The 18,630-nt window shown below is 38.7% G+C and overlaps 1 protein-coding gene across 20 annotated transcripts in view; it reads right to left on the bottom strand.

The window, feature by feature from the left end:
- The window catches only part of ATP10B (ATPase phospholipid transporting 10B (putative)), a 227,591-nt gene that overhangs the window by 45,068 nt on the left and 163,893 nt on the right, over positions 1–18,630 (bottom strand). For 19 of the 20 annotated variants that reach the window (XM_085591030.1, XM_085591032.1, XM_085591039.1 and 16 more), the window contains 2 exons: positions 3,919–4,212; positions 2,375–2,569 (listed from right to left, as the gene is read on the bottom strand). In XM_085591030.1, coding sequence (XP_085447156.1) covers positions 2,375–2,569; positions 3,919–4,212 — 489 coding nt within the window. The other variant, XM_077786758.2, reaches the window with a different exon arrangement.

The raw sequence follows: 18,630 nt of genomic DNA, 5'->3' as shown, positions 1-18,630 counted from the left end.
AAGCACCTGTTTTCAGTGCTCTGCATATCTAAGAGGTCAATTACAATGAAACTCAAACTTCCCAGTACAGTAACACTAAAATAAATAAATATATAAACCTGTATATCTACGTATTTGTGTATATATATATATCTTTCCCTGTATGAAAACAAATACCAGGTGATAGTGGCCATGACTCTTCCCTGTTTCACCTAATGACTGTGATTATTCAGCAATTGTTTATTAATTTTTTAAAACAAAAAGCCTCACCACTGATCAAAGATCTCGACCCAATGTTTTTGGTAATAAAAGCTATACAAAGCTTACCTGCTGTAAATGTAGCATCCCATATGATTGATTTCTTTGTCTAATTTGTAGCGCCGGAAGTCCTCCCAAGCATCTTTAATGGCTGTGATGGCCATTATAACACAAATTGGGATCACAGACACCTCTGGTTGGAAAGCATGCACCACTGGCACAAAATTCAGCAGTGCAATGAACACAAAATAAATATTGGCAAAGCGGTGAAACTGCTCATAGATATTTTTAGGGAGGAAAGTTAAGATGTTATATTTTGTGGTCTCAATTTCATTGGTGTCATAGTGTCTGTTTGGATTTTCCTTCCACTTCTTGCTTCCAAAGGGCAAATTGGAGATGATCACACGTTTATTTTCATTTTTCTTCTTTCTTTTCCTTACTTTTCCTCTCTTCTCCAGCTCCTCATTTTGGGTTTCCGTGTCTGGAGCACCACATTGGCAGCAGGTTTCTTTGAAAAAATGTTTTTTCCATGCCATTGTAGAGAAGCAGCCTGGAGCAATTTTCCTTGACATCTTGTTTTACTTTCAAAAAGTAGCTTCAAGTTGAAAACCAACGAAGTCAGAAGAGTTCAGTAGTCCAAATGAACTCCCAAGTGGTGGAGAGAAGAGCGGAGATGTCTGAATCCCAGGGCTGCCTCCTCCACTCCAACCTCTACGTACCCAGGGCCAGGGATCATCCTGACTCAGCCGCACCAGGTCCTAGATCCTGCTGGGGCAGCTGCACCTCACGTCTGCCAAAAGCATCCTGAATGTTTTGTTCTTCCTGCCAGCAGATGCCTGGAGGCCCTGTTCAGACCATTTCCCTGGCAGGAGCTCTCTGCTCGTGCGAAGTGTCTCTGCTCTAACACAGAGCAGTGGCACAGCTGAGAACACACACGACTTTCACAGGTCGCTTCAGGAGTTTCAGAATCACTTTATAACCCTGGGAGTTGCCAGGAAGCTCAAAGGTAATGGGCAGAGCTCCGTGTCCCAGATGTCAACAAAGGATACAACCTCAGTACAGACAGGATTTCTCTTTTATTTCCTCTATCTATTGTTTGTTTTTGCGACCATAAGATTGATTATTATTAAACAAACAGCCAATCCCCATTCCCCCAAGCTAAGTAAACCTATGATTTTGTAGCCAGAGGAATCAGACACAGACCCAAGCAAGTGGAGTGCAATGTACCTGGATTGCCCTGCAGCCTGATCCTTTTCTCCAACAGACCCCAAACTTTCCTGTCTCACCTAAACACCTGTGATCCTTCTTCTCTGACACATAAATATGTCAGCACAGATGAGGGCTAATTTCCAGAAGAACTAATGACATGTATGTAAACCATGGCAATTTTTTTCTCTGTGGCCTGGGCTTAATGGCAGGTGAAAAAAGGAAAGCACACAAATATTTAAACTTATTTTAAATGAAAACTCCTATTTGCTTCATGATGTAGTGACAAGGTAAGCAGTCTCAAGTTAGTACTTGGACAAGAAACTCTGATGAAATAGAAATGTTGCAACAAGAATTGCAGTGAAATTATTTCTTCCTTCTGAGTCAGTACTGAGCAAACAGTTTCCTGCAGGAGTTGCACCAGGTCCAAAGCCAAGCCTGGCTGTATTGATCTCTCTGCTTACTGGAAGTCCTAAAACTTTTCTATCTCCTGATTATGATTCACCTTGAATGCAGTTGATCATTAATTTCTGTATTACTTGTTTTAGTGTGAAACATCTGAAAGACATTGTTCCAGTTTTCTACACAGCCCCAGTTTTTTGTTCCAGGCTTGAGTAAGTTTCATTTATCCTCCAGATCCTTCTGCTATCAGGAGAGGATGTTATGTTGACAAGCTGCTTGGAAAACTTGGAATGAAAACCTGTATATATCAGCACACATTGTTGTGATATAAAGCAAAGCCTCAGTGATATTGAGATGATTTAAGCGAGATAAATAAGGCATTTTTAAAGCTAGAAAAAAAATATTTTGTAATGGATCTTCCAAACTTAGAATATTCTGAAAGGTCAGTGAGGGAGTTACTGTAAAATCACATAAGCAGTTTCTATCACAACAGAAGCAAGGAAACAAATAATTGATTTAGTTCACTTACTTGTCATATACCCTGGTTTTAGTGAAGTTAATTGTCTTATCATACTGGTATTTTCTGTAGTCTTCAATAGCATCCTTAATCATGCTGGCAAGCAGCACCATGACCAGAGGCAGCACTGTAATCTCCTTGTGGAAGGCTTCCACTTGTGGGAACCAGTTCAGAACCACCAGAAAGAAAAAGTAAAGATTACCCAGCCTGCAAAGGTATAAAATAAATTAAAAGCAGTCAGAAATTAGAACATATCCTTTCCTTAATGAACAACCCCCATTCTGTGTCAAAGGAACATTAACAATTTCACTCCTCTGCCCTCTTATTCCTTTCTCCAGAACGAATTAATCAGCTGCTTAACCAAGATGCAATTTTTTTCTTCAGAAGAGCCTGTGACATACATTTTTATACTATTATAGATAGCTCCAGTTTTCTCACATGTTGGAAACACTATTTGTCTTTGGGATCTCCAAGGTCTTTAATGGCCCCTCACCACTTCAATCTTGAAAATAAGCACAAAATTAAACACAAAAAGCCAAACAAACCTTTAAAAATTAACCAATGAATTTATAGAAATATTCCCATCAGGAATCCATGAAGGATGCTGCAAATGCAGGTCGAATTAGATTAGGGCCAATCTAGTATACAGAATGAAAATTTCAAAGCTAGAGATGGATACACAACTTTCATTTCTCTTCATTGTGATAATGGCTCCCTGGGAATGTTTTTGACTTGAGTCTTTATGCTGGGGGGATTTAAATAATTTGAAATCAGCACTTGGAAATAAACCTGACCTTGCACTTGCACATGCATATATATATACTTTTTCTACATCACTAGATGGTCACTGTGACATTAAAAATATATCAAAATTGAGCTGCTGAAATCCACAGAATTTCATCGGTGTCTCAACACATCCAGTGAATTTGTTTTGTGCTCTAAAAACCAGAGGTTTATACAACACAAAACCAGAAGGATTTTTAAATAAAAACTTGATTTTTTTACAAAAAGAACTGTTGCAGCATTCAATTAAAAAAGCTGGTCACAGCAGGAGTTAAGCACTCCCTTGACACATTCCAGTGTCAACTGAGTAACATTCTGTTCCAAATTATCATCACCTAAATTTTAGTAGGGTTACAACTACAAAAGCAGGCCTTCTCCATCACACTCAAATGTCTCTATCACAGTTTCAGAGAGAGTTCTGGAATCTCAAGGATCATTGAATTGTCACAATTGAGATGGCCACAACACACAGAGTATCACCATACAACTTCAGAAAGCTTCAGCCCATATAGAGTAACACCAAAACACCTCAAAAGGCTGCAAGCCTCTGCCCTTCTTGGTTTTTAGCCCAACCTTTTATCCCCTCCCGTTGATGCAGTGCCCCGTGTGCCTCTGCTCCCTTTGGTGGCTGCTCAGTGCCCCTGGGCACTCCATGGCTCCTTGCTGTCAGTGCTGTCACCTGCTGCTCACAGCTGTGACACTGGGGATGAGGCTCCCACAGCCCCAGCCCAATTCACCACAAAGCGTGTGCCTAAACTGAATGAATTTTTTACCTGTGAAACTGTCTCAAAAGATTTTGGGGCAAAAAAGTGAACCATGTGTACTTTGTGGTCTGTATCCTGTTTCTAGAATAAAATGTAGAAACTCGTTTCCAGTCTTCCCACTGTCTCCCATTGTCAGGCAGCACAATCCTCCATGTGTTCAGGCTGAGTTTTGGTTTGGCTCTGGCAGAAAGCAGCAGTGGTGTTGATTCTGATGGAGCCTGGGAGGGACTGGGAGCTGCCCATCGCTGCCAGCGGAACCGAGCCGAGTCCACAGACAAAGCCATCCACAGCAGGAAGGGCAGGCTGAAAGACAAGTGCATGGCAGGGGCTGAAATCCAAGTCCATTCTGCTGAAAACTCCCTTCATGTTTTGCAAGCAGAGGTTTAACACAAAGACAATTCTCCTGCTCATTGCAGTGCATGTTCTTCAATCTCAGAACTTCTGCAGAGAATGCAGAATAAAAGACACAACAAAGTCTTCAATATAAGGAAATTGATTTCTATCTCAAAGGATGAAAAAATATCTAAAAATCTATTTTCTCTGTCTTATAACAGCAAATTGACAGAGATAAAGCCAATTTAACAGTGGTAAACATTGACTTTTCCATCATGAATCCTGTATCCTATTTTTCAAATTATAAAGTGCCACCAAATCTATTCAGGCATTTTTCTCAAAATGTCTGACTTTCTTACAATACTTTTCCAATTCATTCTTACTTATAGCAGGACTGGTTCAGGTTTTGAATCTTAATAGCTCAGATAATAAAGAGCTGCAGCATCAGCTTAATCACATTTACACACAGGTAACAGTTTTCCAAAGTCTTCAAAGAAATCTGATTTGAAAGGAAAATCCCAGCCAGCGCTAAAACAATGGATGTTTTATGGGTTGGAGAGATAAAGGAATTAAATCTCCCAATACTAATCCTATTACCATTGTAAATTTGTCTCCTGGTTTGTTCCCAAATTCAGAGCTGCAGGTGTGATGCAGCGTGCCAGACGCTCGGGCTCCAGCCACACAGGAGTCGCTGCTGTGATGCTCAATCTGAGCACAGAAAAATCTCACCCAAACAGCGTGAGTTTGAGATGTGGAAGCTGCCATACCAGGCACTAAATGTGCAAAAGCAAACAAAAAATAGAAGGTACTGTTCTTGTGCAGCTTCAAGGTTCCACTGAACAAAGTATGTGAACTGAATCCACCTAATTTAGACTGGGGGAAATACAGACTATGTGACTTTCTTTAGAAAAAATCCCAAATCCTTATTCATATTCAAAAATATGTGCATGTTTGAGTCTTGGAAGAAGAGAAAACTACTCTTCCAGTGTCCAAATGAATGAGAATTTGACTGAAATTAAAGTTACATTCAAGATATACTAACTTAGAGCCATGTCCTTGTACTGTAATCTTTAAACTGTGGTGCTAAAGGATTTTATAATGAAAAGACAGAAACTCCATTGGTGGTGGTTACCAAAAAACACACAGTGAGCACTCAGTGAAAACATTATAGTGAAACAATGCAACTCATATTTGCTTGGTTAAAGGCTGGACACCTGGAAAATTCTGCCATCTTGCTCTTGTTCTAAGCAATTATCTCCCCAGTTGATTTCAGCTTAAATTAGGATCTGAACAGTGGATGGAAAAGTGACTCAGATACATATTGTACTGCATACATCTTTAACCATGTTATACATATATATATATATATATATATATATATATCTTCACATAAGGTGCAGGTGACAGAGTTACACACTACCTATCAGAGCACCTCATTCTGATGGATCTGAGATCCATCAAGGTAGGTTGAAATTCCTTAGAATTTATAAATGGAAAAAGCAATAATTTCAGGCATATTGCTAAAAATAAAAGCAGACAAGATTAATTAAGGCAGCTTTACACATAATAGAACCATGTCTTCTACAACTTCCCTTGGGAAACTCTTTCTAAAGTTTCAAAAATCACAATTAGGCAAGCCTGCTTGACATTCAAGAGAGGGTCTTTCTGCACTCCATCTTAGCAAATTTCTTACTGTACAAATGAATTGATGAAATGACTTAGTTTTATGCAGTTTGGAAATCAGCCCTCCTCCCAGTTGCCTTTGAAAGGCAGCAGTCAAACAGTGGCATATCCATGAAGAGAGGCAACTGCTGCTATCAGGCCACTGAATGTGTTACAGGAAATGCAGAGATTCCTCATAAACCACTCAGAACTAAGCAAGTGCTCTGTGGGGGGAATTACACAGCTGCATGCATTATTAAAGCAGAAAGATAATGGCTTTCTTGATCTGTGAACTTCAGCACTGAGAAAGTAGCAGAAGCAAACTAAACTTTTTATTTCAGATCACTAAAAACATAAAGGATACTAAATGAGCCATCAGTGTCAGCAAATCACTTAACAGGAAAGAAAAAAGAACTCAAAGATACATACTTCTGTAAAGTGAAAATTTTCTATACTTCAGACAATGTCTTACAAGAATATTCCAACTTGCTGTAAGTTTGATGTGTTGTGTCATCTTCTGTATGGCAGGAAATCTACAAAAAATATTGCATTCCTTTGGCAATATTTTTAATGGTCTGTCCCAACTATTTCTGAAAGAGCAACTTTAAATCTATTTTCTGCAATTCTAGAATATTTTACACACTTATTTGATTTATATTTTCACAGAGATATCATTGAAAAAACCTGTGAAGTGTGGATTTTTTCAACATACTTTTACAAAAGTAGCTGGCTTGCTTTCATCTGCTTAGTGAAGCTCCAGCAGCACAATTCATATCCTGAAAGAGAAACATCAAAGTGATGCAGACTTTTCCAACACCACCTTGTTTGGTATTTGCCACCTATTCCACTCCAGCACAGTGATTACAACACTTCCAGTGCTGGCACATTTAGAGCTATTGCAGCCTTGCCTGAGCTCCCCTTTGTCAGCCACTTCTGAAATATTGCCTTCAAAAGGAACCAGCAAGCTCCTGCTTCATTTCTGGCTGGGATTTTGAGACTTTTCACGGGACAAGGTCAGAAACAGCAGGCAGGGCTGCAGAAAATTCCATTGTGCTGTCACCCTATCCCTGTGTAACAGGGTGAGAAATACATGGACAACCCATGGCTGAGCTGCAGCTCAGACTTGGAAAGGAGGGACAAAAAGAAGTAATCTATGTTCATAAACTCACAAAAGCTAATAAGGAGGCCACTTCAGCTAAGCCATGCAGAGGAACATCCATGACAATTTTCCCTCTATTGCTATATAGTCATACAGCACATGTTGTTAGTGTCTCGTTGTCCAGTTTATAAAGTTTCAAGTTTTTATAAAGTTTCAATCAATTAATGCTGTTATCATAAATCCCTAATTGAAAACCTAGAAAGTTTCAGTCTGAAGAAGCTATTTACCCTCTTTATATTCTATTCTATTACTTATGGATGCACTGTGGGCAGTTTTCAACAGGGCAGACACAGTTTTCCCATCTGTAACTCCCACATGGTTTTCTAGGAGAAAACAGTGCAATGTAGCCTAGGCAGGCCATTGTTTATTTTAAAGTTATTTTATATATATATCACATGATAATGGGAGTCTGTAGGCATTTTTATGCAACTTGTGAACTTTCTTTTTAAGAACTTAACAAGAAAGAAAGCAGAAGGAAGATAGCACTACATATCCTAGCATGCAGTAGACACAATTTGGCATTTTCATCCCCAAATGCTTTATCTTCTAGTTGTGAGTACTGCAATTGTAAGCTAGCAAAAAGTGTTCAGGAAAGAATTCCCTTTATTGGAAAAGGGATGCTGCAACAGAGCACTGATGGTGTTTTCCTTTTGCACCCTTGTGTCGACACTGGAAAGAGCCCTTCTCAATTTTTCATAGCTAGCCTATATAATTAGCATTCTCCCTGTGATTGCTTCATCTCATCCAATACTAGAGAAAACCTTCCTCTTATATGACAGAAACAGACTGCATTAGAGAGCTATACTGATGCTATTAGAAAGGAAGGAGAGATTGTGACATATAATTTACAAGTATTTTTTCAAATGCTATATTTCTTTTGAAGATTCTTGTGTAGAAAAAAGGTATTGTTCACTGTAGGGGAAAGCTCACCAGAAAGTCAGCAATAAGAAAACAATTTTCTCTCTTTTGAGGTTGCCTCATTTCTTCCAAACAACAGGCTCAGCTGCAGATCTCTGCATCCCAGACTTAAAAGGCTGGAGAGAGGAGTCCTGCCTCTCCTGCATATGCAAAACAAGTTTTACACAATCATACCTCATGCTGTTTATTAAAGGGATCCACATTTAATGAAAAACAACCCTGCTCACAGGCATATGTAAAAACAAATTCAGAAGGTAGAGATACAAAACAGTCATTTTCAGAGCCATCAAAGAAAGACAAGATCTGCATCTTGTTTTAAAAAGCAAGTTTTTGGAACTTCAGGGCAAAACTTCAGACACGGTGGAGGTTATTTTTGAAAATCAGTGAGAAAGTGCAGTGGTAGCACTTGCTTTCAGGAGTGTGCATGATCAGGAATTACAACTAAATAAATGATTCTACATTTTGACCTGATATTTTCACTTTAACATTACCTGTAAATCAAGAAAGGCTCAAATAACACAGGTCCCCTCTAAGGCTTTATTCCATTATTCCAACATTTTAATTTTATTTCCTATTTGAAAGCAGCAGCAACTGTTCTTCTTTTTGATGCAGCACCCATTCAAAAGAGCCATTCTGGATAAACATTAGCAAGTGAACTGAATATTATAGAAATTTCAGCCACAAGCTTCTTTATCTGCTTTGCAATTATCTGCTAGAAAGCGCTTTCATTTTTGGTGATACTATATAGAAATTCTTCCTCAGTCACAGTTCAGAGAATGTATCATGTAGTTAAGACAAATAGGAAAAGGAAAGGAGATTGGGGAGAGTGAAGAATGCAGTTGTATTGATTAGCAGGATACAGACCACAGCCTAAAATTATCCTGTAGCATTTTATTGTAGAGTTATAACACTTGCAGTATTAACGAAAGTTGCTCAAATGAAAAAAGAGCTCCAAAAAACTACTTCATTCAAAAATCTTATTCAGTGCAGACTGTTATCATTCAACTGACAAGAAAAATGTATTATGGATTAACAATTATGTAATGGTTTTCAGTCCAAGGTTGTGTTTGGGGGGGGATAAATAGAAAAGAGCTTTTTATAAATCTAAGACGTCAGACCACAGAGCTTCACTGTTCTATTACTGTATTAGACTGACACATTTTTCATGTCTCACTTAGATGCTCTTTCCTTGGGGAATAAACCCAAAAACTTTGCAATAATAGGTTAATGGTAAGGCTCTTTCCTGAGCCCAGATTTCAGTGCTTGGTGCAGAACTTTGCTGTAGCTGAGCACAGCAGAGGCTTGTTCAGGCAGCTCTCCCTTCTGCAGGGCTGCAGCTGTGTTATTACCACTGGTTTCAAAAGAGATGTGCTCTCAGCATATGCTGACATACAGGTCATGCAGACAAGTATGATTATCAAATGTTACTGAAGAAGGAAGTTTCAAGCTTGCAAACAGTAATGTTGGATGCTGTGTTAACTTCTTTCTGAGAATGAGGAATTTGCTCTGGCCTCCTGCATTCTGTGCTCATTTAAATAGAGTTAGACTAAAATTATCTGGCTTGCTGCAAGGACTATCACTGCTGCCAGCACGCCTGAGAACTATAGTGGGCTATTATTACATTTGGGCCCACTGTACTTTTCACAAGTGTAGGCAGAGGCTGCTTCTGCCACCTTTCAAAGCAGGGACTACATTTGCCCAGCTCGCATTTTCAGCTGAGGAGACATTGGAAAATGACCCTTGCATGGAGTCCTTACCAAGCCCAAAATGGCATGGTGTTACTTGGAGACATCAGATGGAAACAGCAGCCAGGGCTGTGATTTTCATGACTTTTCCTCTGGCTTTTCTTACTGCTAGACTTTGGCAGTGGATTCCTAAAAATATTTTATGTGAATATATATTTTCAAATAAGTAAACAGTTGCAGACAGAAGACTGCAGGCTCAGTCCAATGCAGAAGTGAGACTGAGAAATTTTAAGAAATAAGTTTTATTTTAAGAAATAGTTAGAACTACACGTCTTGGATGGATATTGCACATGAAGTTACTGCCCTAAATACAGATGTTTTCTGAAAACAGGTCTTTATTACTCTTATCCAAGAAACATAAAGAGACATGATACAGAATCTCTTATAGCTTACTTTAAATAATAAAAAAATTTCTATGCCTCATGAATATACATTGGCCTAAACAAAACTATATATACAGCCTATACCACTGACCTCTGGAAACAGCCTCCATAGGATGTCTTAAATACAGGCAAACACACAATTTTTCCTTTGCTTATAGAAGAAAGGGTAATTAATAGATAAAAAAATAAAAATCCAGACTTAATTCCTTTCTGAGCTCTAGAAAACTTCATCTCCATTCTTTCCAAAACCTGGTTATCAGAAAAAAAAAGCCAGATAAGGAAATGAAAAAATGGGTATGCTGCAGTGCCTCTCACTCATTCAGCTCACAGGACATAAATCTGCAGCTCACTGCTCTGCTTTTGAATGGATGCTGCATGACCCATATGAGGCAACACGAAGAAAAGTTGCTGCTGCTTTCAATAAAGGAATAAAATTAAAAAATTGGAATAATGGAATAAAGCCTTAGAGGGGACTTATGTTATTTGAGACCTTCTTGATTTACAGGTAATGTAGAAATGAAAATATCTTGATAGTGTTCTGCATCTGGGGAACCTTCCTTATCTATAAAAGCACTTCAGACACCAATAATCAGAGAAAACAGCAGCAACCAGCACCCTCAGGGTTCTACAATTCTTACCATCTCTCCATGGCTGAGAAAAGTCTACGTTTAAGGATTTAAAAAGTATTAAGGAATTTTGGGCCCTGTACATTCTGGGAGTAGTGGAGTAACAGACTGCAATAAGCCCTCCCAAACATCACTGAAGCATGACTACAGTAACTCAGCTTGAGCAGAGTAACTCTGGGGTAGACACAATCCTGGCCACCAGCAGCACTGCAAAAGCCATCTCCACCCAGATCCTGGGGAAAAGGAAGCACAGAGGCAGACTGGGCAGGCAAGACAAGATTGTGGTAGGGCAAAGTGAGGCAACTTCAGACCCACTGTACTGGAAGCCCATTTAATCAGAAAAGATTTACTCAGTAAACTGCCAATAAATCCTTCCTGCCCAATATCTGTGTCTGGGTGGGGCTTTTTGCACAGCTGTCTCTTGTTTTTCTAAATAAATCACATGAACAGCCTTTTCTGGGACTGGGAAATGTTCACTGTGGTCTCATCTGCCTATTTAGAAGTCCTTTGAGTTTGCTATTAGAAAGGAAACCAATACCTGTTATCCAATGCCTGCCTCCAGCTCTCTGAGTGATCCTGCACACTACTTGATTAGAAGGCCATGCATTTCAAACTCCAGCAATAGCAGAATTTAGTTGCATTTTAGCCCAGAAACGAGGACATCAAAATTAGAGCAATTGTCTGAATAATAATTTTTTTTGTTTGTTCCACTTAATATTCAAAATCAAAGTGAAGTGGCCTCTAAAACACAATTTAATATTTATAGTGTGTATGATTATAAAGCACTTAGGCTGAAAATTATGTTGCAGATGTTCATGAGGGAACTCAGCAGTGCTGAAAAATTCCAAAAGGAAGCAGAAAAAATGAAAATAAACTGGAAACTGACCAGAAGATCCTTTATATGTAAAAACCTTTTATGCATCTATGTTTTTGTCAGAATGTGCTGACTCTAATTTCAGTTCTCCAAATCTGAATATTAAAGTGCCTCAAAGAGAACAGTTACTTATTTATATGAAATGGAAAGAAAAAACAGAAAAGCTAAAAAGGCTGCCAATTCACTAGGGCACAGTTTCATGTCAATCAAAGATAAGGGAAAGCTTAATCAGGACATAATCATGCAGCATTATTGAAGGAATGTCCAGTGACACCTGGGCTGGTGGCACAGGTGTGTACAACGTGTACACAGCATAAACTGGCTCTGGTTCTCTCCACAGCAATTATTTCCAGGCATTTTTGAAAGAATGACATGAAAATCATGTCAGTCCAGAAAAGCACTGCTGGCAGCTGTGCAGCACATGGAGAACACCTGGAGATCTGAGAGGGCCACGTCAGCTGCTGGAGGATGGACACAGGTTAACCTGGACACAGAAACTGATCTCCCCTTCTTGCTCACAGGTTTCCTTGGCCTTGAAGACTACCACAAATTTCTATATAAGAATCTGAGAATAAAATGCATAGTATTATGTACTTGTAAAATCTCCTTGGAAGCATTAATTCCCTTTCAATAGCATTAGTAAAATTCCTTTCAATCCTATCTCTCCTTCTATACTGCCATCCTCTCCCAGGCTAGGTTAATTAAGATATACATTTTTGCATTTAAATAAACTAGATAGATAAAACGAGATAATAGGACAGAAACTATTTTATAAGACCACAAAAGAGTATAATACAAAAATTCACTTGTTGGCAGGGTGTTTCTCCCCAAACCCCCATCAATAAAATCTAAAAGAGCAAAATTTACAGTATGCCAAATCAAGGCTGGTTTTCCTACAGAAACAAGTTTATCCTATGCATATCTCTGATCTTTCTTGCTCCTCCATCTGTCAGGTCACAGAGTTACAACATTAACCTTAGGAAATGTCACCTTATTCCAGAGAAAATGAGTCACTTGACAGGCAGCCAGCTCAGGCAGCACTGACAGGGGAGTGGGAGAGGACAGGGGTAGGAGGTAAATGCTGATGCACTCCAATTACTGCAGGTGCCTAAAACGAGCCCAACTATTCTGGCTCTTTCTAAAGCAAGCAAAGGGAGAAGTGGCCTATGGGCAGTGTTCCATGGAGACAAAAAGAGCTTAAGTTTGTACTGCAAGGTGACTCAAGACAGACCTGCTGCAAGGAAGCAGGGATTATTAAGTAATTTTGGGAAATGTCACATCTCATCCCCATAGAAAAATACATAACTGAAGCAAGAGAAATTAACCCAGTCACATCAGAAACCACATAATTGCAGAATATCAGATGTACTGCAGTGAGGCAGCATAAGCAGAGACCCAAAAGCAGATTAAAAATTTGAGATCTAAAAAAATATGAGAAAAATTGGTTTAGTCCATTTGCTCAGGGTGCATTTAGAGAACATAGTGATAATATGGAAATACCAGAATTAGGAAGCAGAACTGGGTCAGGCCTGATGAAGCACCTCTCTGTTATTCAGCAGTGTAGTTATTTTATAAAATTAGGCAAGGCCAAGAAAAATGGGCTGACAGGAAGCAAATGCTCCATGCTGTAACCACTTGGGGCCTTACAGACTGTTGTCCCAACAGAGCTGGGTCCAGATACTTCCTTGTCAGAACCTCTGGCAAATTCAAACTTCCTCTCCCAATCTATGTTCAAGCTCTATGTTTCAAGTAATGTTTATCACAAGATCTCTAATAAGGAAATAAAGAGCAAACATTGGTGGATTTTTATTTCTAGTCTGAAATCTCACATGAAACCTTAAGGTAAAAAGCAAATACATGCCTCTGTCCTTCTGAAGGTTCCCTAGGCTTACTTTTATGTTGCTTTGCAGTAATTTTTGTGAATGCAAAATAATCATGACAATGAGCAAACAGTTGATTGATCCCAGAAATGAGAGGCAGAATGGAACCCAAGTGATACCAGAACAGCAGCTTTAAGGCTGAACCCAAAATGAATTTAATAAATCTAATTCCAAACCTGATCTTCACTTACATCTGGTTACAACATCTGAGAAAATATTATCATAATATGTGTTGTTCATTACTGTTTAACCAATGGAAATGAAGACATTTTAATTTTGCTTAAGATTGCTCAAGTCTGAAATATGTCCTTAAAGCAGAATGATAAGTATCAGACTGAGAAAACATTCTGAAAATTTGCATTGAATGACAAAAACCCAAACAAACCCATCTAAACATATTTTCTGTTATTATACTCTTAATTTCTAAAATTTAACACTTTAAATTCTAACTTATGAAAACCTCTTTTGTTCTTCTGTTCTACAAGATATTTGTTTGGTGGTAGAACTTTTTACTATCATAAACACTGGCAAAAATTTCAGGTTTTAATTAGTATGTATTTAAAGAGCAGAACATGAAGCATACAGTCACTCTGATGATTTGTAGCCAGGGTTTGTTTGAACAAAAATAGCAAATATTTTTAATTTACTTTAAAGTTACAAACTAAAAGACTGGTTATTCAAAGTACTCAATTCATTTGATATAATCAAAACCAGATAACATTCAAAGTTAAACACAACAAAAAGCATTAGTAAGATAAATGCTCTTTGAGTCTGATGAATAAATGACTTCACTTCCAGGTGACTTTATACATACAGTAATTTTACTGAAATCACATTAGATAATGAGTCTGTTCTTGAGTCAAAGGAAAAAAGTTCTTATCATCCTCTTCTTGCTTATACTGCTGACACAAGAGAGACTTTCAGCCAAGTCTTCACAAAATCTGAATTGTTACAACTGGTCCCAGAGTGTGTGAAAGAGCTTCTGTACCACTACCAAAGGTGGTGGTTTTGTCAGAGCAGTCTCTTGTGCATTACCACAGTGATTTCAGACTGACTTTTCTTGCTTTTAAAAGCCCTGGACTGCAATTTAGATCTTCATACTGAAGCTGATTACAGTCTGCTGTTACACGTGGCACTTGACTCAGTCATCTTCAGCTATGAAGTGAGCTGGGTTTAGCTATAACCCTGAAGTGGATGGTGGAAACCATAATACTTTTTACAGCTTTGCTTTGGGAGGGGAGTGCTGTGAGCTTGGAAACCTGTCAGTCTCACTTCCTGGAATTTGACTAATTTATTAATCTTATGTAAGCCCAGCTGACCTGCTGTAAACAGTGGAACTTCTTTTCCTCTAAATTGAGAAAGAGATTAAAAAACTTGACAAATTTAAACAAATTGTGTTCTTTCTTCTTTTCTCTTGCTTAATTATTTTCTCTAACTTGAGTGTTGTGGGTGTTAATCTCTGTGTCTTTTCTATCATGTGAGCATATATTAAAGTTACAAATACCACAGGGTGCTGGGAGTAACATTACCTGGAATAAGAGGTGTGACATTTGCAAGCTTCTTCCAAGAACAAAAGCTGTGATCACTGCTTGAGTGAGTGATGGTTGTAAGATAACCACAGCAATCTGCAGTTACTCTTAGACCAGTCTGAACTAGAAGGTACTGCTGGGTGGTTTTACTGCTTTTCTTAGCAGTTAGAAGACAAAGTCTCTTGGCAAAATCATCTATTTCCGTACCCAGTACACCATCTTTTCATTCAGCAGTGCACTGCAGTGCCTCAAGATATGGTTTGTTACTGTACCATGTGAATTCTACAAAAGAAATTATTTTCAGAAGTTCCCCTTGGACAAAACCCACAGGTGACATTGGTCACCCTTCCATTACACAACAGTCTAGCACATCTGTAATGTCTCAGCAACCTTTTCATGGAACACTGGCATGAAAGGCAATACATACACTTTAGGAACTTTGTTCACAAGGGATAATTGTGACCAGGGAGCTGTGCTCTTGCTGGTTAAGGAAAAATGAGCTGTTTTTAAAAATACACTGTCAATGTTCCTAGCTTTGTAGCTCTCTGAGGTATGAGATTGAGGCCTGATTTCCTGTTAACACTTAGGAAATTGCCATTGCCACGCTTGCCAGTAATTTTACCAAATTGTTCCTATATTAAGTATGTGCTCGAGGGAATTCTTGATTAATCACAGGTTTATATAGACACAGCAGGGTGATTTCCTACAGAAATTTGAAAGGAGCAAAAAAACAATTTCAAGACTATTGTATTGCAAGTTCTACTTTTTGCTGACATTTCCAAGAGGTGATGATGGTTCTTGGCATTAGTGGTATTACATGAGGCAGTTCTCCTCAAGGTCTGTCACACAGTATGCTACAAATAGGTGGTTACCAAAGAACAGCAACACAGATGCTAATGTTACAAAAAAGAAATGCCTTTTAGAGATTTTTTTTCTAGTGCAGAGGCAAGGCAGGGAGGTTGCACAACCTCCCAGAACACAACTGAACTGGTGACAGCACGAGAAAACAGGCAGAGAGGTCAAATATTCAATGATGCCATATCAAACGATTCTCTAATCGATATACGAGGAGAATAAGAAAGAATTTAACAACTATTTTAAAGCCCTCTGTCTGTCTTTCAATCATTAACCAGGTAGTCATTGTAAAGAGTTGATGATGTAAGTGAACCACCCATTTTGCAAATAGAAATATGACTGTTACTGTCACAAGTAAAGGACAAAAATTCAGAAACAACTGTCCCAGTTTTACACTCACCCCAACAGGACTTGACATCAAACTATTGCTTGTAAAAAGGTAGAACTGTGAAGACTATGTTGTGTTAACCCACATCAGCTGAGTATTTTACAATTCCCTGAGTTTGACAAATTCACAGCTATAATTTTAACAGCACAATATTTAAAGGCAAACAGCAGGCAGACAATGTGGATTCAGAGCTCTATTTCTGATTTCTTTCCCTATGTTTACATGTCTTAGCTTTGCAGGATACTCCCATATTTAGAGAAAGATTAACACATTATTTTGCCCCAATTGCACATGTAACAGCGCTAAAGTAGGTCAGTGCCATTTGTTAGAAATGAGTGTTTTAGTGAAAACAATATATTCATCTTGTTGCTATGAGAAGAAAAATATCTACAGATTTTAGTGGAAAAAAGGACATTTCTTTACTAGATTAGATTTTGAACATAAATTGATTAAAAATTTTCTTTTTTTTTCTTAATGAACCTAGAAGGTACCCTTCTTGAACCACAGAAACTAAACAAACTTCCTCTATGATAGAAGTTATGATGCTTAACATTCTATATGGTGTTAAGAAACAAATTAAAAACAGTAACAATCTTTCCTTTTATAGTGTGCAAGGAATAAATAGAATGACATATGTGACTTTTTTAAGTTTATGAGTTGCTCCCAGTGCAGATTCAGTTTTTTTTCCCCTGTGCAGCACAGCAGAGATCACCAGGACAGGCACAGAAGGTGTCTGACAGGCCACACTGAAGATGAGCCCAAGACTCAGAGATATTTCTACTGAAAATATTTCCACTCAGTCTGTGCCGGGCAGCAAGTGAGGCGTACACAGAGCAAAGACAACTCTTTAAGCAGCCATGCAGTTATTTTCCAGCCTCCCACCCTGGCTGCTCCCTGCATTAGAGCACTTTGCCGTGCTCCAGGAGCTCTCCTGTTGGTAGGTACATTTATGAACTCTTTGCTCTCTGCTCTCCTTGCAGCCGGCACGGCACAACCATCACTCACTGAAGGGAAAGGGAACCTGGGGAAGAAAAACAGCTCTCCCCAAATGCCCTCATAAATTCACAAGGAGAAGTAACTGTGCAGCGCTACTCAAACCCTTTCATTTTATTAATGGCAGGAAGGCAGTATCTCTTTCCAATAAATCTCCTCAGCTTCACCTACTGGTTGAAATGGAAGATGCTCCATGTTGGACAGTCCTACTTGCCTCATTGTTACAACTCCTGCAAAATATTAAATCATGTAATCTGGTTCACAGGACTGCCTGTGGCAGAAATACACTCTCGGAGAACAAAGAAACAATGTGGGAATTAGAGCATCAGCAGTCTTCCCTGAAAGAAGGGCTACAATGCAAGTGTAGCTGTGATATTCTGGTACTCCTGCCCTAAACCAGGCTTTAGAACTTGCATTGCTCAAGCATTTGTTTGTTTTGTTTTTTTCAAAGCCTCAGTGATAAACAGGTTACTGGAACATGGAACATGGTGTTATTAGCAAGAACATCACAGATTCATTTTTTTAACAACAGATCTCTAAGTGGGAGGTTCTTTGGGATATTTTTTTGCAAAATCTGAGAACAAGTTTGCAACTCTCCAGTGTGCTGCAAATGTTTTGTTCATGTATGTCATGTATGTTCCCAGTGAGGAACATATTCTCTTAAAACACCTTTTTTTTTTTTTTTTTTTTTCCCTTTCCTTTTTAGGGTAGGCTACGGGAGACAGGATGGAAATGGGATCAAAACACATTTTCCACAAGAATCATGTGAAGTCCACCCTGCACAGCTTAACATTTTTAATCACTCCCAAGTACATACCTTATGTGAGAAACAGAGCTAAAATGATGTGTTTACTGAATGGTGGCAAGCCTAGAAAAGCACAAACTGGATGAATACTCAAGTATCTGCTTAATTACAGTCAAATATCGGAGAACTTGTATAATTTCACCCTTCAATACCCACACTTGGCACTACCTATTTCTGAGCTGTGTGGAGCTCCAAGATCAGCTTTCAGATGGCCCTGGAAATGGGAAAATGGAATTAATGGACCATGTGGATGGACCAGCCACTGGGATGACAACATCTCCTACAAAAGTGATGGTGCTGACATTGATCTACTTACTTCTGTACTACTTCATCATATCTGATTAAATGTTATGACTGAACATTATGGCCAGGTTCTGGATGCACGGAATCTTCTGCAGGGGTGTCCACATCTGGAATAATCTCGTTCTCATAACTGAACTCCAGGTCATTTTAAATACAAGGGATACAGGCCAGTGATGTTTTGCACATGATAAAATTATAAAAACCAAGAAAAGGTAAAAAAGAGTTATTGCAAAAATAGCAGAAAGCAACTGTATGATAGAAGAACTTT

The sequence above is a fragment of the Lonchura striata genome, chromosome 13 (assembly GCF_050655825.1).
Source record: "Lonchura striata isolate lonStrDom1 chromosome 13, ASM5065582v1, whole genome shotgun sequence".
Taxonomy (NCBI): Eukaryota; Metazoa; Chordata; class Aves; order Passeriformes; family Estrildidae; genus Lonchura; species Lonchura striata.
The sequence above is the reverse complement of the archived record's forward strand: the minus strand, read 5'-3'. Positions and strand labels throughout refer to the sequence as shown.